General features: G+C 41.4%; 1 protein-coding gene across 1 annotated transcript in view; it reads left to right on the forward strand.

The window, feature by feature from the left end:
* The window catches only part of LOC139018997 (doublecortin domain-containing protein 1-like), a 144,476-nt gene extending 116,946 nt beyond the window's left edge, over positions 1 to 27,530 (forward strand). Inside the window, 7 exon segments of the mRNA XM_070428123.1 lie at positions 42 to 143; positions 6,668 to 6,804; positions 8,015 to 8,194; positions 12,330 to 12,480; positions 15,059 to 15,168; positions 18,495 to 18,635; positions 25,884 to 27,530. Coding sequence (XP_070284224.1) covers positions 42 to 143; positions 6,668 to 6,804; positions 8,015 to 8,194; positions 12,330 to 12,480; positions 15,059 to 15,168; positions 18,495 to 18,635; positions 25,884 to 25,946 — 884 coding nt within the window. The 3' untranslated portion in view covers positions 25,947 to 27,530.
* The last annotated feature ends 246 nt before the right edge of the window (positions 27,531 to 27,776 follow it).

The following is a 27,776-nucleotide window of genomic DNA, read 5'->3' on the forward strand; positions in this document are numbered from 1 at the left end:
AAGAATGCAAAATAAAATATCTTGTATTTTTATTACTCTAGCTTTGCAGAAAGCAAAAAAATTAGAAAAACAGAACTGGCAAAAAAAGGACAAAATTTTGGCTGACTTAGACACCATGAAACACAAAATGAGACAATTAAAAGGTCAGTATGAATTAAATCAAGTATCATCATGTTTAATTCTAAATAGTCTTTTTACCATTAGCTACCAGATGTTTAACTGAGTTATATAAGTATACATATAGTGTTACCAAAGTCACTTGAGCTAGTCTAAAACCTAATGATATATATTTTCAGTACTGATTATATATTTTTAAATTTTATATTAAAATAAATATCACATTATATATATATATACATTTAAAAATTTAGGCAGTTGTCTGGATCATATAAACACCCTATTGTTGTGAAACAGTTCCTGCACTGACATTTTATGGGCTTAGGAATTAATCTTTGAACAAAAGTTGCTGTCATTCCTTAGGTGTTGCTTTGGAAGAAGTTTTTAAATAATGTAAGGAAGGAAGTACTAAATTCTTCAAAGATCATTGTCAGTATCTCAGAACAGCTCCCTCTTGTCACGCAGCCTAAGCTATGCTATCCATAGACAAAGTGATCAATTCGCAATTGATCTTCCACATGTTTTTGTCACAGAATTTTAGGTTCTTGACCCAGCACTTCAGATACCAAATGGTTCTTTGGGGAGAAACAGTGCATTATGGGGTTTAGTCTGGAAAGGAAAACATTTCAGGCTCTGTAACTGCCATAGCAGGATTTCAATTCCTGAGTATGCGCACTGTCTGGTGTTAAAAGTATGTGAATCTTATTTCAATCAACAACACAACTAGTCCTAAGTGCACTAAACAGAACTCTGCATTCAATGATTATTATTCCATTCTTACAAAAAGAATTATTGGGGCTAAGTGAAAAGAATCTATTACTTCTGCTAGACATTTTCACTTGAATGTCCCATGGGTATATCCAAAACTAAAGTTATCATATGACCCCCACACCAGCGCCTCCTTCATCATTTTTTTTTAACAGTGGACACTCCCACCATCCACCCAGGTGTTTCATCTCAGAAATCTGGGAGTCATTCTAGGCATGTCTCTCACTTTCTCCAAGCGAATATCAGTAAGCCTTGTTGCTTTGAAGCTATTAAGTTTATCTCAAATGACTTCTAACAGTCTGAATTCCCACTATCATTACCCAAGTTAAAGCTACTGTGACCTATTCTTTAGATTACTAGAACAATTTTCTAACTGGTCTCCTGCCTCCAATATTTATTATTATTATTATTATTGATTCTGAAGAGGAAGAAAGAGATAGAAATATCAATGATGAGAGAGAATCATTGATCAGCTGCCTCCTGCACACCCTACTGGGGATCAGGCCCCTAGCCCAGGTATGTGCCCTGGCTGGGAATCAAACCATGGCCTCCTGAATGACTTCAGTGGTTCATTCAACTAGCTGGACCCTGCCTCCAGTTTTGACAGTAGTGTCCATTCTACGCATTATGGTAATATTCTTGAGCTGGAGTGGTCATACAAAAATGCAAAGGTGTCATGGTCGTCCAGGCATAAAACTCCCTATTTCAAAACTCCCATTATGTTAGGACAAAGTTGAAACTCTTTAATGGGACCCTTCATGGTCTGGTTCTCTGCAAACTACTCTCTTTCCTTGACAATTCCACTCCACCCCACCAATTTGGGCTTTTTTTTTTTTTTCATTTCCCAGTCGTACCATGTGTTTTCTTTTGACTCTGAGCTTTTTGCACAATTCAGTCCCCTCTGCCTCAAACTTTTTTCTCTCCTGTCCCCTTGGATTGCTCCTACTCATTCTATACTTTTCAGCTCACTTGTTATTTCTTTCCAAATTAGGGGTAATGTGGTTTACCACACTCTGAACTTCTCCTCTGACAGTCCTCATCACGTTAGTATAATTGCCTGGTCATGTAACATGTGACTGTACCTTCTCTCTTATATTATAAATTATATACATTTCTTATTTGTTCTCTGAATAGTTTTAGAAATATTGAATGAAAGAATGAATGGAATTTCAACCATCCCCTCCAGCAAGTTTTTTTGGCTCTATTCCTGTTCCAGGTTAAATCAATACCAAGCAGCATACTGAAAATAGCACCTGGAAGAACTGCCTTGACTGAATTTTAACTTTATATCAAGTCTTCAGCTCTTATTATAATTAAGATAATTCAGCTCTTATTTTAAATAAGTATAATTTAATACTTATTATTATTATAAGTATTAAAAAGGCATTTAAAATTCAAATGCCATCATCTACACTAATAAAAGAGAAACATGGTAATTGGCGTACGACCGCTACCCTTCCCATTGGCTAATCAGCGTATCCTTATGCAAATTAACTGTCAGCCAAGATGGCGGCCGGCAGCCATGCACTGAAGCGAGCAGGGAGGCTTGCTTCCTCCAGGGACTGCAGACTCCAACGTTCCCGGCCTCACTTGCAGGACTCTCAACTGCAACTCTAAGCAACTATTACTATGTTGCAAATAAGAAGCTGAACAAAACTGGCTTTCAGTCAGCCCCGGACAGCAACATTGTATCCATGTTTTCAGCAGCGAGGCCTCAGAGCTAAAGCTGGCCCAGAATAAAAAAAAAAAAAGAAAACAAGGAGCGGTTGGGAGCTTTTAGTCAACTGCCAGCGGGAAAACAGCCCTCAGCCCCTCAGCCAGCCTGGCCAGGCACCCCAGTGGGGACCCCCACCCTGATCCAGGACACCCTTCAGGGCAAACCAGCTGGCCCCTACCCGTGCACCAGGCCTCTATTCTATAAAGTAAAAGGGTAATATGCCTCCCGGCAACAGGATCAGCGTGACAGGGGGCAGCGCCCAAATCCCCTGATCAGCCCTGCTCTGTGCCTGATGGGGGGGGGGGGGGCTCCCCAATCCCCCGATTGCCCTGCGGCTCTGTGTGTGACAGGGTGCAGCGCACCAACCCCCTGATCGGCCCTGCTCTGTGCGTGACAGGGGGTGGCGCCACAACCTCCCCATTGACCCTGCCTTGAGTGTAACAGGGGGCGGTGCCCCAACCCCCCAATCAGTCTACCCTGAGCGTGACTGAGGGTGGCATTGCAACCTCCCGATCCGCCCTGCTCTGTGCATGACGGGGCGGCGCCCCAACTCCCCAATCGGCCCTGCTCTGAGCCTGACCAGGGGCTGCACTTAGGAATTGGGCGTGCCCTCTGCCACCCGGGAGCAGGCCTAAGCCAGCAGGTCATTATCTCCCGAGGGGTCCCAGACTGTGAGAGGGCACAGGCCAGGCTGGGGGACGCCCCCCCCCCCCCGAGTGCACAAATTTTTGTGCACCGGGCCTCTAGTTTATAATATCACTGTTGAAGAATATAGTTGGTCAGATGATGTCCATTGTGGGAAAATCTACATGATATGGTTTCTCTTAGAATTTAGTGCTAAGATAAATCATGGTTCTTCTTACAAACTATGTTTCTACTATTAAATGTAAATTCAATACATACTTATAAAATACCTACCCTGAGGAAGGTCTTTTCTAGTTTGGGGATGATGAGGATAAATAAGAATAAATCTAAGTCCAGTTAACTGCAGTCCCTGTTGGATTGTGAGCTTCTTGAGGATTGGATGAAAGAGGAGGTATTGGAGGTATGAAGAGTGGCTGAATCAATTCTTTCCTATTATGGTAGCCATTGGTAAATGCAGCAAGTGTCTATTGAGCATATACTATGAACAAAGAACTATGCTAAGTTGATTTTACATTTCATTTGTAATATTAGTTGCAGTTGCTAATATTAATTATAATACTAATAATAACTTATTAGAGCTTTTATGATTAAGTAACAAATGTCAACTATTTACACCATGTTTAGCACATAATAAATATTCAGTAAATATTAGAATAGGAGTTCCTGAAGAAGGCAGCCCATGCTCCCACCTGGGGTCTTAAATACTGATAAGTAAAAGTAAAGAATGGCAAAGTATCATCTTTGTTATGTATAAAGGCAACACTAGAACCTTTTATTTAGTGTGATAACTAAATGGAGCTGCTAAATGAAACCCCAAATAAGGTTGACTTATCCTCTCGGGCAAGTCACAGTGCTTCTACAGATGATGCTGAAACAGGGATGCTGAAACAGGGATGGCCTCCCCATTAGGGAGGGGTATGAGAAGAGCTGTCTAGGTTTTATAGTCTGAAATTTGGTTTGAGATTTATAGTCTGAAAATAGCAAAGCACTCATGTTCTCTAGCTTACCCCATTAATAGTTGGCTATTATCATTACTTTCCCTTGATCTCATGTGAAATAAAATAGGATATATAGAAAATGGTAATAAGAAAATAAAAATAATGTATTCAATACATTTTTGCTTGGTTTCAATATTCTTCCTACATAAATAATAGTTTGTTATGAAAACCATTCCCCAAACTAAAACCTTTTGTGATAACATTATGTCTCTTTATGATAATTACTAGAGGCCCGGTGCATAAAAATTCATGCACTGGAGAGGGGGGGGCAGTCCCTCAGCCCGTCCTGCTCCCTCTCACAGTCTGGGAGCCCTCAGGGGTGGGAGGTGACCCAATGATCAGGGGAAGGTGACACCCCCATCACACCTCTGCTGCTGCCACTGCTGAAAGCGCAAGCCTTGGCCAGCCCTGGTTACCTGAACCTTGGACAGCTGCCATTCAAAGCTTGCCTGTGCCTCGGGCCCACCCTGGGTGGCTGGGCAGCCGCCATCCAAGGCTTGCTTGCTCCTTGGGCCAGCCCTGGGTGGCTGAGGGGCTGAAAGTGGGCCCCGCTGCACCGCATGCCTGCCACAACCTCCCCCCACCCCTCCCACCCTGGTGGGGCTGAAAGGACTGGAGGACTCTGGCAGGGCTGAGGGGACTGGGCGCTGCCATCTTGTGGCTATGGGCACCTCCATCTTTGTGATGGTGTGATGGCCAAATTGCATATTCCCTCTTTATTAGATAGGATAATGAAAGTGTATTCATGCTTAATTTTTTTAAGAGCATTAGAAGCGCATTGACAAAAAGCAACTAATGCATAATGGTTTTTGTTCTTTCCTATGTTCAAATCCTGGCTCTCAACAGTGCAAGTGATAAACTATTGCTGAACTCTCATTAACTGAGCAAAATTCTAGTGTTCAAAATGCATTATACTAGTAAATAAAATATTTATTGAAATATTATTCATAAAAATGTATGTCATAAATTAATGTTTTCTGCACATTATGAATAGAGTTGTCTTAAAACTATGGTTAATGCATTAATTTCTGTTATGTATATTTCTGCTACCATTGTGTCTTCTCCAAAGCATGTTGTATAATGGTACTGCCAGTGTACCTCATTGGCTGACTGATTCAGTTATGTTTTCTCCACATTTATAAATTGCATAAGAATGCTATAGGGTTTTGGTTTCTATGAAAAGTCATTGCTGCCACTTATTTTTATTATTGCATCTATTTCTACAAACTTGAACTACAAGAGCACAAATGCTTTATTCTCCACAAGTTCTGAATTATTTTCAACAGGTTTTCTTCATAGTCATATTCTGAAAAGAGTTGCTAAAGAGTCTTTTGGCAACATAATTAGTACTTAACTTCATTTTAGAATTTTTATTATTATATCCACCTAAGTGTTACTATCTCAAAGAAGCCTTCCCTGAGACCTCAGACGAGGTTAGCGACCCCTGCTACATGGCTTTATAGGCCGTGTACTTCCCTGGTGCAGCACAGTCACAATCAGTTATTGTTCTAATCATCTCCTTGACATCTGCCTTTCCCACCAAAGTGTAAGCCTTTGAGGCAATGACCTGATCTTGAACATATTTTTATTTACATCATCCAGCACAATGTCTGACCCATAGCTGCTATTCAACTTGATTTCTGGAAGGAGCATACAAGAAAAGCATTATTTTTACTTAAGTTTAGAGATCAGCATGATACTCAGTGCTGAGTATCTCTTCAGCACACAAAAAATTCATAAGTATGACTTTTAAGCTTCTTTAATAACGATTTTAAGTAGTCTAGTTGAAAGGATGCATAAATTCACATCACCACACTTATTAAATCATGCCTGTGATTCTTTGGAATGCAGTATTCCAATAAATATTTTCTCTTACCACAGCTTCTTAACAGCCTAAGGGGCACAGCAGAGGTGTCAGAAACTAATTGTGCTCACTAGGTATTATTAGATAGAAAAAAAAGGCCTCCTGTCTCTTGGGTTAATATTATTTTAGAAATACTTAATCCCCAGGCTGCTAAGCTAATTGTGGGGGAAAGGCTTATTATTAGTGACGAGAACAAAACATATGTTCCACGACTGGAAGAGATGATGGGCTATATAGGTCATGGATTCTATTTGACTAAATTACTGCTGAACCATCGTGTTGATGAAAGTCTGGGGCCAGTGTGGAAGTCAGGATGTTACCTCTCCTTTCCATCTGTGCAGTGAGAATGCGTATCCTGGCTATTTGAAACCTCAAGCTCCCATATGAAGAGGCATTGTTAGATATTATTACCTTAGGCATCTTTGCTTTTCTGATATATTTAGTGTTTTAGCCTCTGCTCCCAAGTGGAATGATTTATGCATAGAAAGCCAAACCAATTTATTTGAAATCTGAAAGCTCATCATCAGAAACAACATTTCTAGAGACTTCTTTCCCCAGGGCGGCGAGTAGCAGCATGTCAGCCAGCCACCATGGTTCCCAACCAAAGCCCTGTGCAACCGGTGGTGGTGGAAGGAGGCTGGACCGAACAGACACAAGAGGAAATTAAACTCATGGAATGTATAAGACATACAGAGGTATGTTCTTTAGGACTCAAGACATTAAAGACTCTGCCTCTATTATACGCTTTCAAAAGTACAGTATTGAATTTTAAAATTATGCCCATTAACATGTTCTCAGCATCTGGTCAGTTATGACCATGTAGGCATATGCCAAGCCTTGAGTTGGCATTTGGAGAGCAACTCTCTAAAAGACATCCAGCTCATAGGGAAGACTGTTTTGTTTGAATGGAGACCAGAAATTATTACCTTAGCCAAGAAGAAAAAAAGGCCCAGTGGATATGTACAAAGGTGATTATAATAAGTGTATTCAAGTTGAACCTTATGGCTTCATTGCTCATCACTCCTAAGGGTATGTCTCAATGTGTAAAAAGAGCAAGGAGCAAAATACTAATTGCTATGGAGACATTCAGAAATGAGAAATTCAAAAAGCTGTTTCAACCCAATTGCTTAATTAGTCAGGATTGCTAGACATGAAAAAGGCGAGAAGAGAAAGGTCAGCTATTGAGAGAGGATTGGGGATAGAGATCTGGGAAAACTTTTTGCTTTGTGATGTTTTCATTAAAATGATATGTTCTTATTTAATAAGTTTCTCCAATCGTAACGTGTGTTCAATCTACATCATGGGTGTGTGCCCAAGTCAAGGTTACTAGAAAAAAGGAATTGACATTGCTAGAAATAGGACTTGTTGCCAAGTGAACAAGGATAAATCACTGACCAGGGAATAAATGCAAAGCACTAAACTAGGACATGCTTGGAGTGGGATGAAAAGCTGCCTGGCTGGGATCTGGCAAAGTGTAAGGGTGGCTGCTGTGTTTGCAAAGACAGAGATTAGGGACTCAACAACAGTCCCGCACACTCCCTTAAGCATTTCTTGGTTAAAGGAAACGATGTTGTAATTCTAATCAAAAACTCATCTATGAGATGCAGAGAAATTTCTCAGTAGGAGAAATACCATGCAGAAGTCCAAAAACACATCTCTATTCATTACTTGAAATTATAAATGAAAATGAAGTGCTTTGCCAAAATGAGTACCTTGTTATTATCACTGCAATGATTATTATTGTCTTCAGTGATTCATTGAAGCAAGGGAAATTTACAAAAGACTCAGGGACAGGAGAGAGTAATGCACGTCCTAAAATTTTGCACGTAAACCATCATAAGATTCCTGTCTTTCATCACATTCTTCACACACTAAACATGGCATTCTCTGGGCTTTTCTTGACAGGCACACCTTTCTGAAATCCAAGAACGGCAATCCAAGAGAAATTCTCCAACTGCAACTAAACATACAGCACTCAAGCCGAGCAGCCTGTATAAGCAACCCAACGCAAAACGGGTCTGGGTTTATCTAAATGGATGCAGACCCGACGATGGCACTTATGCCTGGGGCAAAAGCATTTCAGAGGTAAACCTGGTGTGAAAAGAGAAGGTTTGAATCCCAGTTCTGACATTTCTAGACTGTGGGGTCAGACAAAGTACATCTCTAAACCTCATTTTCTCAACTGTAAAATGGGAATAATACTTTCTTCACAGGATTGATATGATGATTTAATGGGCTTATACTAGTGAAAATGTGGGATCCAGCCTTTTGCTTTATTTATTTATTTTTAAGTTATTTCTTATTGCTTTCCTTTCCTTTTTCATGAGAGGTACCACACACAAAGATATGCGTGTTAGAATGCATAAATCATATTAGGTAAATGGTCCTTGATCTGACATGTAGGGAGAGATACATACAACTGGAGAGATTGTTTAAAAGCATACAGTGGATCCCACATACTATCTGTATTAGTCTACTTAGATGGCCATAACAAAATACTACCACAGATGGGAGTGGGAGGAATTAAACAGAAATTTATTTCTCAGGGCTCTGAAGGCTGAGAAGTCTGAGATCAGGCTGGCAACAGGGTTGGATTATGACAAGGCCTCTCTTTCTGGCTTGCAAACAACCACCTTCTCCCTGCTGTGTGTCCTCACAGAGCCTTACCTCTGTTCAGGCATGGAGAAGAGAGAGAAAAGCTCTAGCAGCCCTTCTTCCTCTCATAAGGTCACAGTTCTGTGGGATTAGTGCCCCACCCTTATGGCATCAGTTAACCATAATTACCTGCTTAAAGGCCCTTTCTCCAAATGTAGTCACATTGTGTGTTAGGGCTTCAACTTATGAGTTTGGAGGATGACACAATTCAATCCATCAAACTACCCCGAACTAAAGTGCTTGAGCCACTACTTGTCTCTGAATAAGGAAATGGTATCATGAAAGCAATATTTTGGGGAGATTAATGTGGCTTAGTAGAAAGATACTTAGGAGATGCCTAGAAAGTTTTTGGCATGTTGTTTTTCTTTTGCTTTATTTTTTTATAATGTTTTTATTGATTTTTAAAGAGAGGGTAAGGGTGTGAGATAGATGGAAACATCAATGAGAGAGAAATATCATCAATCCGCTGCCTCCTACATGCCCCCTACTGGGGATCAAGCCAGTAGGGGGCATGTAGGATCAGCAGTTGAGTGTTGGTTCATGGGTCAACACTCAACTGCTGAGCCACACTGGCCCAGCCTTTTGCTTTATTTATTTATTTTTAAGTTATTTCTTATTGCTTTCCTTTCCTTTTCCATGTCCTTTATTCTTGTTTTTAGGCTCCTGCCTAAGGTTCTCTGTGATCAGTTGGAAATGTGTCATCTCAGGCTATCAGGCTGTCAAGAATACTTCTACAGAGTGGACTTGTGTGTGAAACAAATACACAATGGGAAGAGTTGGGCTCAGATTTCCCTGGGGAAATCTGGCTAATGTCATCAATTCCAGAGAAGCTAAAAGTTTCAGTGGTTGGCACTTTTGCCAGAAGAATGAGGAACAGGACACATTTCAAAGAGCTTCACTCTACACTCTGTAATGAAGCCCCTAGACAGTATTTGAATCCCATCTAATGCAGGCTTTTCCTCAACTTGTTTCACTGCTGTGGCCATTTGGATGATTTAACCACATCCTTCCTACCCACTCTTTGAACATTGCTAGAGCAGCTCTCATCTCCAACTGCTTTAGGCTCATCTGTCATCCATGCACCAAGGTGGCTTCCTCACCGGATTACTGGCTCTTTCTTCAGGGCCGACATCTTTCTCTGATTTATGATTGCTCGGGCCCCTCCTTCTATCGACCGGAAGCATTCATCTTCTCCCATTCCTGCAACATCTCTCCTATTCTACAGAATCTCAAAGTCAGTGTGTTCTCTCTTGGCCAGGGACAGTGCTGAATGTATGAGTGGAAGCTGAAAGAATGAGAAACAGCTCCCTTTAATTTGTAGGGGCAAGTACCTCTTGCCCACAGAGAATATGCAGTATTTCAGTGATGCCCATGGGCCCCACCCTGAGAAGATCGAGTCTAGGAAAATTAAACTCACAAAATAGATTGTGGGAGAGAAATGATGCATAGAACATTGTTCCTTTGTTCCGAGCTTTGGTTATGGCAGAAATTACAAACATTAAAGGTCATATGCTGACTAGATATTTTAGAATCTAATTTTGTTGAAAATACTTTATTTTCAAATTTATTTTTTAAAAGAGTTTTGTAAACTCACTGAATTTGTCTCATGTAAACAGATCTTTGTGAAAACCAAATGAAATAATGATATATTTAATTCATATTTTGCACTTGGTATATGTTTTTCTTAAATAATGTTCATTTTTCTGATTAGAGGGAAACATAACCTCTATAGAATTGTGACATTTTAGTGGTAAAGTAGTAAAAAATATAAGCAGTACCTTTATGTGGGATCTTTTCAAGCATCACAAGTTTCTTCTAGAGATCTACCAATACATATTTCTAGGACACCACTAGAGCAGAAAAAAAAAATGAGTAACTTCTATGAATTGAAGTATGTACCCTTAACATTTTTATCTTGAGGCCTTACAATGTGACTATATCTGAAGGGAGAATTTTAAGAGGCAATGGAGGTTAAATAATGTTTTAAGGGTGGAGCCCTAATCTGATAGGATTTGTGGCCTTATCAGAAGAGGAAAAGAGAGATTTCTCTCTTCTCCTACTGTGTGAGGACACAAAAGAGCAGCTGTCTGCAAAGCCAGGGAGAGAGCTCTCACCAGAAAGTGAATCAGCCAGCCAGCACCTGGATCTTGGACTTCCCTGCCTCCAGAACTGTGAGAATTAAATTTGGACCATGTAAGCCACTCAGTATATGGTATTTGTTTTGGGACCCCAAGCAGTCTAAGACAGTGACTATTGTGGAAATTTTAGAAAAATTGTGAAGGGAAGCCATATGAGTCTATTACAAGTAAAGTTTTTGGTTCTCTGAATAACATTCTGTTTTCTAATTATAAAACAGTATATAGACATTGTATTAAAATTAGAAAAAGAAAAGGCACCAAGAAGGAAATGAAAATTCTGTCAAAAAACAAAAATCACCAAAGTTGTTATAATTTTAGTAGATATATTTATGTGGTTACTATAGAGTCATAATTTTTTTTTTGTCATTGTGATCATAGTAGATCACAGGGCATACACAATTTTGCAATCTGTATTATTCACCTAAAACATTATTGTTAATTTTTATCCATACAATTTAATTATTTTCAGTGGTATCATTATGTTCTGTCAAATAGATGGATTGTTATTTATTCACCCTATTTTCTGTTGTTTGCCATTTAAGTTGTTTTTAAATTTTTGCCATTATAAAACCTACTCCAATGAACAAATTTATATGTAAATCATTAGTTAATTAGAATTGTTTAGCTTTTCTTTTTCTTGTCCATGTCCCTTTTTGGTGATGTTTTATATTCACTTATTATTTTTTTCTATAAAAACTTACTTTAAAATGTTTAATTTGTTTAATTTTCTGACCATTTTTGTAGAAGTCGAATTGTGTTCTAGTTGTCTTACTGCCTAATATTAGTCATGTTATATTATGGCTTTCCCATAGTGAAGGAATTTACTTCATTCAGTTCTTAATCTGAAATGTATGTAATATGATTTTGACTTTTTGTGTACATGAGAATATCTTTTGTTTTCTATAGCCAAAAGTAATAATTTAGCTGGATATTGAAATTTTATGTTAAAAATCTTTTCCCCTAAAAACTTCATAGACTGCTTTATTTTCTTAGAAACTCATTGTTGCAGAAAACAGGTCTAAACATAATTGAATTTTCCCCCATGTCTGAAATTCATACTTTTCACCCAGTTATATTTAAATTAACTTTGACTTATTAACTTTGACTTATCCTGCATTAACCTATTTGATCTGAAGACATGGCCTGTTTGGGACAGGAAATTTTTCTTCTATTTTTTTGATGATTGTTCAAGTTTAATTTATTCTGGATTCTTCTCCAGTAGCCCTGACGTTCCTCATTGTTCAAACACTTGAGTGAACTTTGTATGTTTTTCTCCTCATCTCCTTTTATATCTCTTTCCAACAATTATAAGTAAAATGAGTGTTCAAATCAGGACACTAGTTCCCTTAAAACAGTTGAATCTTTAATACTTAACTATGTTGTGACAATCCACCTTCCAATGCTGAGTGTGTACCTTGGTGTCTCAGCTGCTAGATGACTGCTCGGCTCGTCTGAAGATGGCCCGCCCAGCCAGCACCCTGTACACCCCCGGGGGAGAGCTGATTCTGTCCTGGGACCAAATAGAGCGAGACATGGTCATCTGTGTGTCCACAGGACATGGCTTCGTAACCCAAAAAGGTGTGGTGACAGTTTCTTTCCATCGAGTTTCCAAAGAATTAAATTATTCAGTATTTTCTTCCAAGAACTCCTCCTCTACACTGTTCTATTCCATGTTACTAAAGTTAAATGCATAAACTCATGACACTGTTTGCTCTACAGAATTCAGAGTTTAAAAAAAAATCAAAATTCTGTTAGTCTTGTGCCTTTTACAAGGGGCTTATTTGCAGGGATTCTCAAGGGCCTAATTTGAAGGTATTTCCTTAGTGCTAGTATGAACCCTCAGGAAAGTGAGGCTCCATTGTCTTCCTACTTTTCAAATTATTTAAAACTTAGTGTTTGCTTAATAACAACTATTTGGTTTGCAGATTTCCTTTCTTTTTAAAAAATATTTTTTTTATTGATTTCAGAGAGGAAGGGAGAGGGAGAGAGAGATAGAAACAAGCATCAATGATGAGAGAGAATCATCGATCAGCTGCTTCCTGCACACCACACACTGGGGATCGAGTCCGCAACCTGGGTATGTGTCCCAATTGGAATCGAACCATGACCTCCTGGTTCATAGGTCAATGCTCAACCACTGAGCCATGCCAGCTGGGTAGATTTCCTTTCTTTAGTAAAAAGTAAATATATACTTGTTTAATCATTTTGCCTGTTTTCTGATAATTTTCTTTCATAAATAATAGTGGAAAAGAACAAGTATTTGCTTTTAAACCAACTGTTGTCCTTTATCTTATTTATCCTGAGGAATTTAAAGCCCTTTTTGGTAGGTAAGCATAGATCAGCAAAAACATCATTTTTAGGAAATTCTGAAGAGCATTGCTATCACTCTAAAGACATTAAAAGGATAGGAAGTGAATTATCTGGTTTTCTAAAGTAATAAAGCTAGATTGTTTCTTTTAAAAGGTCACCATAAAATGATTATTACTATGTTATATATAAGGTACGTAAACCAAAAACTTTTCAAACTGTCATAATTAGTTCTTTACATTTAGTCATGAAGGAACAAAAGCATAGGAATGAAGACTAAAAAGTAGGGAAACAGGAATTTATTGGGATGACCAGAACTGTTTTGGGCATGCTGCAACTATTCCTCTAGCACCTTCCTGAATAAAGGAAGAGGCTCCAATCTTGTATTCTTTGTATTCTATTGTCCCTGTCACTCACCATTACCCAACAGCCCAGCTCCTGCAGACCCTCATGATGTGGTTCCTTGAAAGAATATGCCAATCATTGGGGTTCTTATCATTGGTATTAGTTGACAGCTTTGTGTGTTCCCAAAGTGCATAGCCTATCAAAGAAACCCTTCCGGGTTCCTTTCCTGAAAGAGTTTTCAATCTAAGTATATAAACACACTTGAAATATTACAACACAATTGAATAGTAGGAGGAACTTACCAAGTCCCTTCATTATTTACTGGTATGCTTAATCTTTCATACTCTTGGGTTGGCCTTCTGTCGTCTGGACCTCAGCCTCCTGGCCTCACTGTGTTCATTGGACCTCTCTGATAAATAAACCTAAGAATGCTGCAGTCAACCTAGCCAAAGGGTATCCAAAATACAGTGAGAAATGTAGGCTGCTTTCCCGGAGGCAGGCTCATTACCAATAAAAACTGTGAAGGGAAGAGAGAAAATTGAAAATGCAAATATCACTCTCCCTACAATTTCCCTCTCTGTTGGCTCTGTGAACCTGTGACTAGGTTGTGTGGACAAACGTTTGTTTTTGCATCTCCAGTTTTATAAGCACGTGGATTACTATGATGTGAAAGTTGATTCTTTTTTATGAAAGTGAGTCCCCATAGTACCTGCGTATGGTTAGTGGTTTTCTGCAATTGTCTAAATTCTTTCCAGTAAGTGATACGTGTTCTAAAAAAATCTGATTGATAACAGACTTTTAATTGCACTTTAGAAACTTAGTTTACTATATGAGTGCTATCTCATTGTTCTTTTCTGAAAGAATTAAGTTAGAAATAATTATTTATAGAAATCTAAATATTCAGAATGTTTTAAAAGAGAGAGAAAGGCTACTAGCATGTATTACTTATAAAGGGACATTTAATTAATTAAAAACTTCATTCATAATTTTTCTGTGGCTTCTTGGCTTATGTGTAGTAGAAAATAAGACAGCCTAGGAGTTTCAAAACTAAAACTTTATAATAACTCATTTTGTGTACTATAATGTAAAAACATTTAGCACGTGGAAGTTAGTCATCAAAAAGTCACATTGGGTTTTTGGCAAAACAAATACATACCCCTGACAAAATTAAAAGGGTGCTTTATGCCATTTGTCATGAGATCTGAACTGTTCTCACTGCTGTGTTTACCTCTTCTCAGTGGGTTCAATTTTTAGACCACTCCTAGGTTAGCTTTCAGCTCAGGCTTTGTAACATGCCTGGACGGAAGTCCTCTCCAGCAACTGCCATTGGGTAGAAATCCCAAGAATGTTAACACATATGTGATGTGATAAGAAGTCAAGTGTGTAGTGAGAGTCCAGCATGGAGTCAAGGATTTCTGAGGAAACTTCAGTGTTTCATTACCCTGGACTTTTAATTATTTTCTATAAATGCCTTGACTTGCCTCTCAAAATATTTTTTTAACAGAGTTAAAACAACTGATGGAGGTCAGAGCCAATTATGCCAGAATCCGAAGGCAGCAGGGCCCTGAAGCCACAGACGTCGTGGTGTCTCCACCCGAGAAGCTGCAGTCTCTGGTACATCGACTCAATTTCTAGTAGAGCCATCATATTTTGTGCTGTATTTTGCCTGTATAGCCTATATATGTGTACTAATATACTTGCTTTGATGTGATTATTATTCATCCTTTTTAATTTTTTAATTCTTACCCAAGAATATGTTTTTATTGAGAGAGAGAGAGAGAGAGAGACATTGATGTGAGAGAGAAACATCAATTGGTTGCCCCTATAGGTGCCTGGACCAGGGATGGAACCCATAACCTAGGTGTGTGCCCTGACCAGGAATCAAATGCATAAACTTTTGGTGTAGGGATGACACTACAATCAACTGAAACACCCAGTCAGGGCCATCCCCCGCCCCTTTTTTTTTCTTTATTGTTGAAAGTATTACAGATATTCCCTTTTTTCCCCATTGACACCCTCCACCCCCTTCCCCCTCCTGCATTATTGTCTGTGTCCATGGATTATGCATGTATGCATAGAAGATCTCTGGCTAATCTCTTCCCACCCCTCCCCATCTATCCTTTTTAATTTTATGCTGTCTCTCTCTTTTAAAAGCTATTACCTTTACATTTTACGTAGAGCAGCATTTGATTCCTCAACCCTATTCCTGGAAAGGGAACAGAACTAGACAAAGTAATGCCAGTAAAATAACTATGTTAAGTATATTTTCTTCCAGGAAAAAAGAAAGAAGACTACTAGTTACTATTGAAAAATAACTTAGTGGTGTCAAGTTTTATTTATATTTAAATAATAAAATAGACTCTTTGACCACCTACCATTAAATTTGACCCAGACTGACGTTTTTTCTGGCTCAGCCACCATATTTTCCAAATCTCCATGTTAAAATCCTGTATTTACTGAATGAAAAGGAAATGGCTGGTAGCCACTGAATGCCACGTCATGAGTCAATCTTTCCTCCTCCAATTTCCCCTGGGTTTGGCCTGTAGGAACAGTGTAGGACTATATAGGGCATGGCTAGATGTTGTGCACAAGAGTGAAGCTGCATAATTGCTCACATAAGCTCAGTAACCAAAAGTCATAGTCCTTGATACAGAAACTCTGGGAGAGGGTACATGCACTATTTGAAGAAAAAGTCATGGAATGATTTTTTTTTTTTTTAATAGCAGGGTCAAGGAAAATTCTTAGCAATCTTAGGTGTCAGTTTCTTCCTGCGTTGATGAAAGAATCATTTTTTAAAAATAGCAGTGACAAATCAGAGTTTGGTTTCCGGTCTGGGTAGAACATTTCCAGAGAAATGCTCTTTTTCGCTCTCTTCCTCTGAAAGCCACTCACAGCTCTGTCTGAATATAAATTGCAACCTGGCTAGGTGTGTACAGAATGGCTCAGCTGGGCTCACTCCTCCATCCACCACTTTAATGTGATGCAGGGAGGCAGTAGATCATCTCTGCTGAAGGGGGCTCTGGGTAACCGCTGCAGAAGGCCCAGTATTTACTCCCTGTCTTCAAGTCAGTGGGGCTGCAGGAATAAATTGCTGCCGCCTCCAACCCCGCTAAAAGCAGAGCACAGCGAGGTGAAATTTCCCGTGTTACCTCCACAGCAATTTGCCCTTTTGCAGACATTTTCTCTACATACAGTGGATGTTAGAGATGTGAAGGCATTCCAGAACAGCTTTGTGGAGCATAGAAAGAGAATATTGCATTTTCTTTTGTTCTTCTTCTTCTTCTTCTTCTTCTTTTTTAAAAGAAAGTTCAAACAAGAAGGGTTAAGAAATGCACTCCCAGTTATGAAGTAGGCTAACAAGATTCTTTTATGTTTATTAATTTAAATTTTTTCAATTACAGCTTATAGTCCATATTATTTTAGATTAACTTTAGACGTATAACATAAAACCAACAGGATTCTTAACCTGCTGAGCCCCTCCCTAGAATGACAGGATCACAATCCCCATAGTCACAGAGCATTTTATGTTTTTTCAAAATATCTTGAAACAAAGGCATTTCTCTAGGAGCAAAAGTACCTATCATTTTGCTGCCACGCATAAGTTGATTTGCAATGAAAATGGCATAATTTCAGCCCAGATCAAATGTGCAAATTCCTGTGAAGTCTTCACTGTGGCACGTGAATACGCCTGAAGCGAAAATTGGTAATATCACACAATGCGTATCAAGTACCAGGAGACATAAGGCAAGACTCTGCACTGAACTTTCCTATTACTAGTAAATGGGATTTTAGATGTAATATAACAGTCATCAACACATCACACTCCACCAGCAAGGCAGCAACACTGGCTTTCTTGACAACGGCTTGTCTAGCTTAGACTAAGGCCAGCCCTATTCTTTCTTTATTACTGACCTTCCTCTTTGGTTGGCTGGAAGGTGGACTGGGGAGCCGTTACCCCACCTTCAACAAGGACTCCGGGATAAGATAACTGCAATTCTGTTCAGCCCTCCTAGGCTTCTAATAAACCCAGTAATTTCCTTTGGGGCCATGTTTATCAAATTTGAATCAGCCTCATATGTATAAGTCACATTTTAATATTTTTCTATCAACTGGAAACCATTTATTATTAAAGACTATAGCAACCATCCTCAAGTCCATGGCTTTCTCCAGAAATGTATTTCCTGCTGGTTCTCAAACACCCTTAAGGTGATCCAGATGTGATGAACAAGCAGATCAGCATTGGTGATTGTCCTGGGGGGAAGAACTTTTCTAGATGTTTCTGCCCTACTCTAGCTTTGGTTGCCTGGTGAAGTGTTGAAGTGAAGTTGTATGTTTCTATGCAAGTGAACTAAAAGCAATATGCCTTTTGACAGGCATTCTGAGATTAACCAACAGCATTTATAAATAAGGATCATTTTATCTGGGTGCTTATATCAGCTTTATAAAACAAGACACATCAGTAATGATTCAAAATGCAGAGGTAGCTTCTTAAAGCAATAACCTTGAATTTCCTTTTTTTTTTCTTGATTGTTCATAAAAACTAAATATTTGTTTGCGGGTCAAGAGAACAAAGCAACAAACAAACAAACAAACAACAACAAAAGGTAAAGATACACCTGTTCTCTTTTAAGAGAGAACCACTTAGAAATTTCGGCCAATAGCTGTTGCAGCATTTGTGTGCTAACCTTTAATAATAGCCCAGGTGTGCTGAGGGCCATTGAGATTTGCGATTGACCAAGGCAGCACATTTTTCCTGGCATCATTTGGAAGAGAGCGATCAAAACCCACAAGTCTGCGTTATTCAAGGACATGACAAAATCCGATGCAAATGTCCTGGGTTAAGTGGAATTTGGACCCAGTGGTGCTCCTCGGTTGTTTTTATTACACTAGTGACTGCAGTTCCGGCCTGCCTCTGAGCACATCTCAACCCCTCCTCATAGGTGAGCAGAAAGAACAAGCAGCAGTTTTGTTCTCAGCACAATAAACTAGAATTCGGCATAAATGGCATGGTTGGGGCTGCTTGGCCAGAAGCAACTGCAGAGCAAGATCAACAAAAACCACTCAGGAGAGGGCTGATGAAAGTAAGTGGACCGGCCGTGGACCGTGGGTGCTCAGTGGGTGCCTGCTGCCCGCTCTCATATTTTCTAATTCTTCCCGTCTGTGATGTGACACTACTATCCATAGGCTGTCACCCTGCACCATATGTGCAAATGGAAATATATGAGGAGTGAGGAAGTGCTTACATCCATGGTGCAACTGGGTCAAGGGAGGGAGGAAGAAAGGAGACAGGAAATTATATTTATACGGCAAGGAAAATGGTGATTCTGAATCGGACGTGCTATCACTCATTATCTGCGGTATCCGGTGCTGGTTTATGGCTAGATACAAGGTGCAGTCAGCTGCTGGCTCCATTAGGTCCTAGCTTATCAGTCCTAGTGTGTCCAACTTAGGAATTACTATTGGTGTGTTGGCCTGGGTGAGGATGGTCAATAATGTCAGCTCTGTCAGACCAACTGAGACAGCTGCCAGTCATCTCTAGGTGCCACCACCAGCAACTGTTGTAAAGGAAAGTGCCTAAAGGCACACTCTCCTTAAATAAGCCTGTGGACTGAGTTGGAAAGGAATGGAGTAGAGGAGGGACCCCAAGAAATGCCAGGGTTAGCACCCCGCAAAGCATAAGATTTTATTATATTGCTTTTTAGATTTCTACCACACTCTTCCTTCCTGTCCTCTTTCTCCTTGCCTTTTGACTTCTCTCTTCAGTCTTCCTTGCTTTTCTCTTCTAAGGACTTTTAAATCCCATCTTTTATCTTAAAAACAATCCTCCCTGAGCCATTCGTGGGTCAGCAAGAATGCTTCCTTCATATGCTTCTCAAAGTTTAATGTGTGCACAGGTGTGATAAAACACAGAGTCCCGGACTCGAAAGCAGAGATTCTTATTCGGAGGTGGGGCAGGGAGTCTGCATTCAACGAGCCTCTGGAACAGAGAGCGGTAGCTGACCACACTTGAGAAGCCCACCCAGGAGTTCTGTGCCCCCCAACTGGGTGTGGCCCAAGCGCTAAGTATGGTTTCAAGAGCCCTATGGACACTGTTATTCTCATGTTCAGAGGTTATGAAGGCAAGCACTTCTTTGTGTAAGAGTCTGAGTCTAAATGTCCTCACGTTTACTCATCACCATTTCCTTGAGAAGTAATGGAAATGTCCTTGTGTCCAGACCACCCACCCAGAGATTATAACCAGGCCCAGACGTTGGAGGCAAATCAAATGAGTTGAGGTGCTGAGCTTCCCATGTTAATTAATCTGCCTTTGGTGCCGATGAAATCTTAAAGGTCACAAGAATAATGTCAGGGTTAGGATACATTTATAAAGGAGCAGAGTCATTTTGAGGGTGGGAGCAATAGCCAGCTTCCTGGAGTTTTCTTAGGCATTCTTATTGCACAAAGAGGAAAAGCTTTGGAACAGGGGCAGAAAGGGGCCCTATTTGCCAAAGTGACCCTTTCGCCACTGGAGGAGCTTCTTGCTGGGGGGAGACTACACCTCTCTGTCCTGTGCTTGCTCTAAGTCCTGGCAGGCTCATTGAAAACTATGAAGTTCCACAGGATATTATTTCATTTCATAATAAGTGCTCTTAGAAAAATTAATTTTCAAAATAGTTCTCTTGCCCCATAAATGGAATCCATATAGGTTGGGAGATAGATACTTTACTTAGAAAACAGAAAATGAGTTTTCAAGGAATTAATCCTATCTAATAAAAGAGAAACATGGTAATTAGCCATACCTCCGCTACCCTTCCCATTGGCTAATCAGGGCGATATGCAAATTAACTGCCAGCCAAGATGGCGGCTGGCAGCCATGCACTGAAGCGAACAGGAGGCTTGCTTGCTTCAGTGACGGAGGAAGCCAACGTCCCCACCTGCTGCTGCTGGCCTCTGAGCTTGCAGTTTGAAACATTGTTACAAATATAGAAGCTAAACAAAACCCCAGAAACCTGCTTTCAGCAGCCAGGATCTCAGAGCTGGAGTTGAAACAGTGTTTCGATTATAGAACCCAAACAAACCAGATACCTGCTTTCAGCAGCCAAGGCCTCAGAGCTGGAGCCAAGCCTCAGAGCTAAAGCTGGCCCAGAATTAAAAAAAAAGAAAAAAAGGACAGGTTGGGAGCTTCAGTCACCCGCCAGCCAGAAAATAGCCCTCAGCCCCTCACCCAGACTGGCCAGGCACCCCAGTGGGGACCCCCACCCTGATCCATGACACCCTTCAGGACAAACCAGTCAGCCCCCACCCATGCACCAGGCCTCTATCCTATATAGTAAAAGGGTAATATGCCTCCCAGCACTGGGATCAGCGGAGCCACGAGGCCTCCCAGCACCGGAATCAGTATGACAGGGGGCAGCAACCAAACCCCCTGATCGCTCTGCAGCTCTGTGTGTGACGGGGGCAGGCCACAACCTCCCTATCCGCCCAGCTCTGTTCGTGACAGGGGAAGGCACCCCAACCCCTGATCAGCCCTGCTCTGTGCCTGATAGGGGGTAGCTCCCCAACCCCCTGATTGCCCTGTGGCTCTGTGTGTGACAGGGTGCAGCGCCCCAACCACCTGATCAGCCCTGCTCTGTGTGTGACGGGGTAGAGCCATAACCTCCTCATCAGCCCTGCCCTGAGTGTGACAGTGGCAGCGCCCCAACCCCCTGATCCGCCCTGCTCTGTGTGTGACAGGGGGCAGTGCCCCAACTCCCCTATCGGCCCTACTCTGTGAGTGACAGGGGGGAGCTCCTCAACCCACTGATCGACCCTGCTCTGTGTTTGACAGGGTACAGAGCCCCAACCCCCTGATGGGCCTGCTTTGTGCATGACAGGGGGTGGCGCTGCAACCTCCCGATCCGCCCTGCTCTGTGCATGACAAGGGGCGGCGCCCCAACTCCCCAATCGGCCCTGCTCTGAGCCCGACCAGGGGCTGCACCTAGGGATTGGGCCTGCCTTCTGCCACCCGAGAGCAGGTCTAAGCCAGCAGGTCATTGTCTCCCGAGGGGTCCCAGACTGCGAGAGGGCACAGGCCTGGCTGAGGGACCCCCCTACCCCCCTAGTGCACAAATTTTTGTGCACCGGGCCTCTAGTTCTTATGTAAATATAGCCAGACACTCACTGTTCTGAGTGCTGGGCATGCAAAGGTGTATGCAATAGCGGTGTGGCTACGTGGACAGTGCAGAGGTCTTGAACGGTGGTTTAACGGGCATGAAGCAAGGGATGGGTGGGCACACACCGGTTCTGGAGGGCTTCGTCAGTCATGCTAAGGAGTTTGAATTTTTCTTTTTTCTTTTGTCTTTTAAAAATATTTTTATTGATTTCAGAGAAGAAAGGAGAGGGAGAGAGAGATAGAAAATCAATGATTAGAGAGAATCTAATCGGTTGCCTCCTTCGCACCCCACACTGGGATCGAGCCTGCAACCCCGGCATGTGCTCTGACCAGAAATTGAACTGTGACCCCCTGATTCATAGGTCGATGGTCAACCATTGAGCCATGCTGGCTGGGCTGAAATTTTTCTTTTTTTAAATGCAGTGGGGAGCCATCAAAAGGAACTAATATAAAAGCCGGACTAGACCTTTCATATTAAATTAAGCACACTCAGGTTAGCAAGTTATGGAGACACATTCACTCCATTTACCTCATCACATGTATTATGACGGACTGAATATTTTGTCCCTCCAAAACTCATGTGTTGAAATTCTATGCCCTGATGTGATGGCATTAGGAGGTGGGGTCTTTGGGAAGTAATTAGGATTAGATGAAGTCATGAGGATGGAGCCCTCATGAATAGAACTAGTGCCCTCATAAGAGAGCTTCCTTCCTCTGCTCTGCTCTCTGCCATGTGAGGACACAGGGAGAAGTCAGCAGTCTGCAACCCAGAAGAGGACTCTCACCACAACCTAACCAGGCTGGCACCCTGATCACAGACTTCTGGGCTCCAGACCTGTGAGAAATGAGTTTCTGTTGCTTGTAAGCCTATGGTACTTGGTTATAGGAGCCCGAACTAAGGCATGCATTACCACATCAATCCACAGACTATTACACAAGTTTGTTATAAAACAAGTCTTGCACTTGTTGACAAGGCAGTAGAGACTGACTGAACTTCCTTTATCACATGGCAATCTAATGCAATGTTGACTATGATCCCTTCTTTGCTAGTTGTAACTTTCAAAACACTCCTAAGGCCTGATAGAGTAGAAAGCATTTCTGGTCAGTGCCCAGATGGACCCTTCACTGCTGGCTGCCTCTCTGCTGCAGGCAGCCGGGCTTGGAAGGGAAGACATGTCACCCCCCTTTCACAAGTGTGATGATTTGTGGCTGAGACGGGAGAGCCTGCTCTCTGAACCACATGCCCCCTGGTGCCGGCAGGCTAAGGAAAGATGAATGGCATTATAAGACAGACATCTGAATGTTTCATATTAAATTAGTCCCACAGAGCGCCCAGAGTTCTCATTCCATAAATCACCAAGTAAAATAAACTCACTCCCAGGTTAGATTGCTGTGACTCTGGCCTGGGGTGTCATAGATAATCTGAGAACAGTTAAACATTTGTCTGAAATAGTAATAATTTTCAGCATATTTACTCAGTGACATGGAGGTGACCCAGACTGATCTCTGTTGCCAGAAACAGCATGTAAATGGGAGTCAGCCAATTTAGGAGATTTCCAAACACGAGTCACTGCTCCTCGCCCCCTCCACCTACTCGGAAACTGCCATGAGCTGCTTAAAGAGCTGCTGGGGCTGAGATGAGCAAAACTCACCACCCCTGAGAGTAGGTGTGAAAGAGCCCTGATGTGCCCACCCCTTCGCTACATTACTGTTGCAGCACCACCTTGAAATCCATGTTTACCTGGCCTTGCTCTCAGCATCACAAAGCTGGGAGGCACCTTGATTCCACTAAAGCCACAATTCTCTTCAATGACAAAGGTTTAGTCTGAGAATAATTTACCTCTCCGTGGACCTATTCTGGTTCTTCCATTGCTGAGCAGACACTCTAGCTACAGGGGGCATAATAGAATGGAAGGAACATTAGACTGTGGTTTATGAGATCATTCAGCTCAATGCTAAGTGGTTGGGGCCCCATCTGAGCTCCTGCTTCTTCTTCTATAAAATGAGGAATGTAAAGTCTTCCATCTCTCAAGTCCCACCCAACTTTAAAAGTCTGATTCTGATTCAGTAGTGAGATTCAGTTAGCACCCCAGGTGACCTTGGGAAGCCTATCTCTCTGCTTGGTCAGGCCTTTCTACAGGTGTTCACTAGGACCTGCATCCAGATCATCTCGACCCTCAGAAACCCACTTTAAATGTTATCAGAGTGACAGAGGGAGGGATTGGCACAGCTGAGTGGTGGCTCAGGCCTGGAGGTGGTTCCTCCCAGGGAAAGATCTCCGGTCTTGGTGTGAAAGGCCTGAATTGGGTCTTGCCTCCTGCTCTGCTGGGCAAGCCCTTTGGTATGAGGATCAAATCAGAAACATGGAAGGGAAAGGCCACTAACACTGCTGAGTGCCTACACCCACCAGAACCCATGTTGGTCTTCTACACTGTTGTCTGTTCCATTCCATACTCAGGGCCACCCTCAGAAGTAGATCTGTTTTCTACTTCCACTTTCACATTTCACAAATGATGAAGCTGCGCTTCTGAGAGGCGAAATACCTTGCCACCAACCAATAAGTGGCAGGGCCGGTATTGGAGCCCAGATCTGCCTAACCTCAAAGCCTGTGCTTTTTCCATTATTCAGTGCTGTAGAAATTTTAGGCATAGTTATTGGTAACGCTAAAATTGAGTTCACTGATGCCTTCAAGGAATAGTTTTATGGTCTAGTCCAGTGATGGTGAACCTATGACACGCGTGTCAGAGGTGACATGCGAACTCATTTTTTTGGTTGACTTTTCTTTGTTAAATGGCATTTAAATATATAAAATAAATATCAAAAATATGTCTTTGTTTTACTATGGTTGCAAATATCAAAAATTTCTACATGTGACACGGCACCAGAGTTAAGTTAGGATTTTTCAAAATGCTGACACGCCGAGCTCAAAAGGTTCGCCATCACTGGTCTAGTCGTTGCTGGCTTGAAAGATTTCCCCGATGATGGCTAAGTTAGGCAAAGTGATTTGCACTTGGATGCTCAATCCGAGGTAGGAGGAGCACTGCCAAGGGCACGGGAGAGGCCCTGGCCAGCTCATCAGGACCCAGCAAGCCATCAGGGCTCTCCTTTCTTACCCCAATGGCTGTATTCATCCGTGTATTAGTTGCTAAGGCTCTGGTAACAAAGTACCACAAACCGGAGGCTTAAACAACAGAAACTCATTGTCTCACAGTTCTGGAGGCTAGAAGGCCAAGATCAAGGTGCCTGCAGGGTGGGTTCCTTCTGAAGCGGGTTTGGGAAAGATCTGTTCCATGCCTCTGCCCTAGCTTTGGGTGGTTTGCCAGCAATGTTTGGCATCCCTTGGCTTGTAGAATCATCACCCAATCTCTGCCTTCACCTTTACATGTCATTCTCCCTATGTGCCTGTCTGTGTCCAAATTTTCCCTTTTTTATAAGGACTCCAGTCATATTGGATTAAGGGCCCACCCTAGTCCAGAATGACCTCATCTTAACTAATTATATTTGCAGTGATCTTATTTCCAAATAAGATCACAGTCTAAGATGCTACAGGAGTGGGGCTGGGGGTGGGGGTGGGGGGTGAATACCGTGGGGGAGGGACAGCACTTTTCAATTCATAACAGTCAGCAGCAAAAGCCCCAACCCTCACCCACACATGCACTTCACGTGAGCACCAGTGCTCTACCTGAAAGATCACAGTGTTCTTTCTGGAAGGCATGTCTCTCTCCCTTTTATGTCTTTCATGTTTCTTACTAACACTGGAGTCCGATATTAATGGAAAAACCATTAAAAAGAAAACTATTATCCTATGAGGCAAAGTGAATGCACTCAACTGTAAAAAGAAGACTTATCGATCAATTTCAGGTAAACCTTGCTTGTCAGACACTTTGCAGCTAAGGAATGTGTTTTTATTGCCTGGCCAGATAGTTCTGATTTCCGGTCAGTCTTAGTAAAGACCCCTTTTATAACGTTGATAAAATTTTATCACAGAGCCATGAAAACAAAATTAGATTTCATAACTCACATCAAGCCTTGAAAGGGATGCCTCTATAAATTTTACAAACCTTATCAAGTTTTAACCCACCTATTCTGATAAATATTTTAAAAATAGCAACTTCTACTAAACCTCGTGGATATGTATGTGTGTATATAAATTAGTGTGTGTAAAAATATTTTCTTTTTCTCCCTCTCTCTCTTACAGGAAAGAAAACTTTCTTCGCCTCTTTGTAAACAGAAGACTGTGACAGAAAAGCCTATTATTTAGATTGCAGAACACTCTGAATTTAGGAGAATCCACTCCTATAAAAGAAATCTGTGTCATTTATTTAAAATTTAGTCCTAAAATGTATCCTTTGAAATGACTAGCCCAGCAGGTGTGGGTCAGTGGCTGAGCATTGACCCATGAACCAGGAGGTCATGGTTCGATTCCTGGTCAGGGCACATGCCCAGGTTGCAGGCTTGATCCCCAGTAGGGGGCGTGTAGGAAGCAGCTGATCAGTGACTCTCTCTCTTCGTTAATGTTTCTATTTCTCTCTTCCTCTCCTTTCCTCTCTCTGAAAATCCATAAAAACATATTTTAAAAAATATTTAAAATGACTGGATTTTTCATGGGCAGATTTTGAAGAATTATCAACACTGATAAATCATCTATAAATTCCTAATAAGACACATCATAATCAAGGGCGGTGTTAGCCATAGATATTTTATATTCAAGTAAAATTCTGTGTGTACATTCTCTAGTTTTTCCAGTCTATAGAGTGGCCTATTGGGGGGGAAAATTATGTGTATATTGAGCACATCTTGTCTCCCCAACCAGAAAGTAAGTACATCAAGGGACAGGGTCGTGCCCACAAGGGCCCAGGGACAATGCCCAGCAGTCCTCCTCCCAGAGCAACATGATGGGACGGACGATGAGGCTCAGCCATCTTTCACTCTTGCAGACCACAGACTGGCATTACAACTGTACAGCAGGCACAGAGGATCTACTTGATAGAATTTCATTTCAGTCAGTTGTGCAGGAACTGAAACCCTCAGAGTCAAATGAAATGGAGTTATAGTTGGATAGTCCTTTCTGCTTTTCAGAGGCTAGAATCACTTCTCCAAACTGTGCAAATAAAATAAATGTCATGGTGTCAACCAGGCCTCCGATATTCTTGAAATATATCTTTGATGACTGTACATTTTTGTTTCAAATGCCAAATTGAAAGAAACACTCAAAAATTATGTGAAATTCCTTATAAATGAATTGACAGCATTCAAAACCTCAATAGATTGTTGTAAGGAGTTCTCAAACTATTCTCGTTCATATACCCCTTTGAGAATCTTTTGAAAGGCCATAAACTTACAAAATGAACCTACAAAAAAATGTTTCTTTCATACTATTGCATGAGGCTCACAGGTCTACCTGAAAAACATCTGCAAACTCCAAGTAAAAAACTCCTGGTGCCCTAGCTGATTTGGCTCGGTGGATAGAGCATTGGCCTATGGACTGAAGGGTCCCAGGTTCTATTACGGTCAAGGGCACATGCCTGGGTTGTGCGCTTGGTCCCCCCCCCCCCCCCCCGCCCAGTGGGGGGGGGGGGGGGAGTGTGTGCAAGAGGCAGCCAATCAATGATTCTCTCTCATCATTGATGTTTCTATCTCTCTCTCTCCCTCTCTCCCTTCCTCTCTGAAATCAATAAAAATAATTTTTTTAAAAGTTCTTAAAAAAAAAAGAAAAAAAGAACTTCTGGTATAAGGGAAGATATTTCTGAGTTCCATAATCTTTAAGGTTCAGAGGACATAGGAGCTATACTTTTCAATGGAAGAGTTCAAAATACATGTCCAATGAAACAGATTCTAACTTTCACTGTGGTAATATGTTATGTTGTTACATTAAAAAACAATAAACCATGATGATTTCTTATCATCCCTGAGTGTGACTTTTGCATCTATGAATCTTAAGTGAGAAAAGAGAAGGAAATATAAGCTTCTTCACACAGTGGTGTGAACTTTGGGCATTCCTTAGAGAAAGCACTTACTACCTGGGAGAGAAAAGCTAATGAAGTTGACATTTCTTACCATCACAAAGCTGTTTTACTTGCTACTCTTATAG

Source organism: Myotis yumanensis, unplaced genomic scaffold (genome assembly GCF_028538775.1).
Source record: "Myotis yumanensis isolate MYYU_CA2020_CCGP unplaced genomic scaffold, mMyoYum1.0.hap1 SCAF_10, whole genome shotgun sequence".
Taxonomy (NCBI): Eukaryota; Metazoa; Chordata; class Mammalia; order Chiroptera; family Vespertilionidae; genus Myotis; species Myotis yumanensis.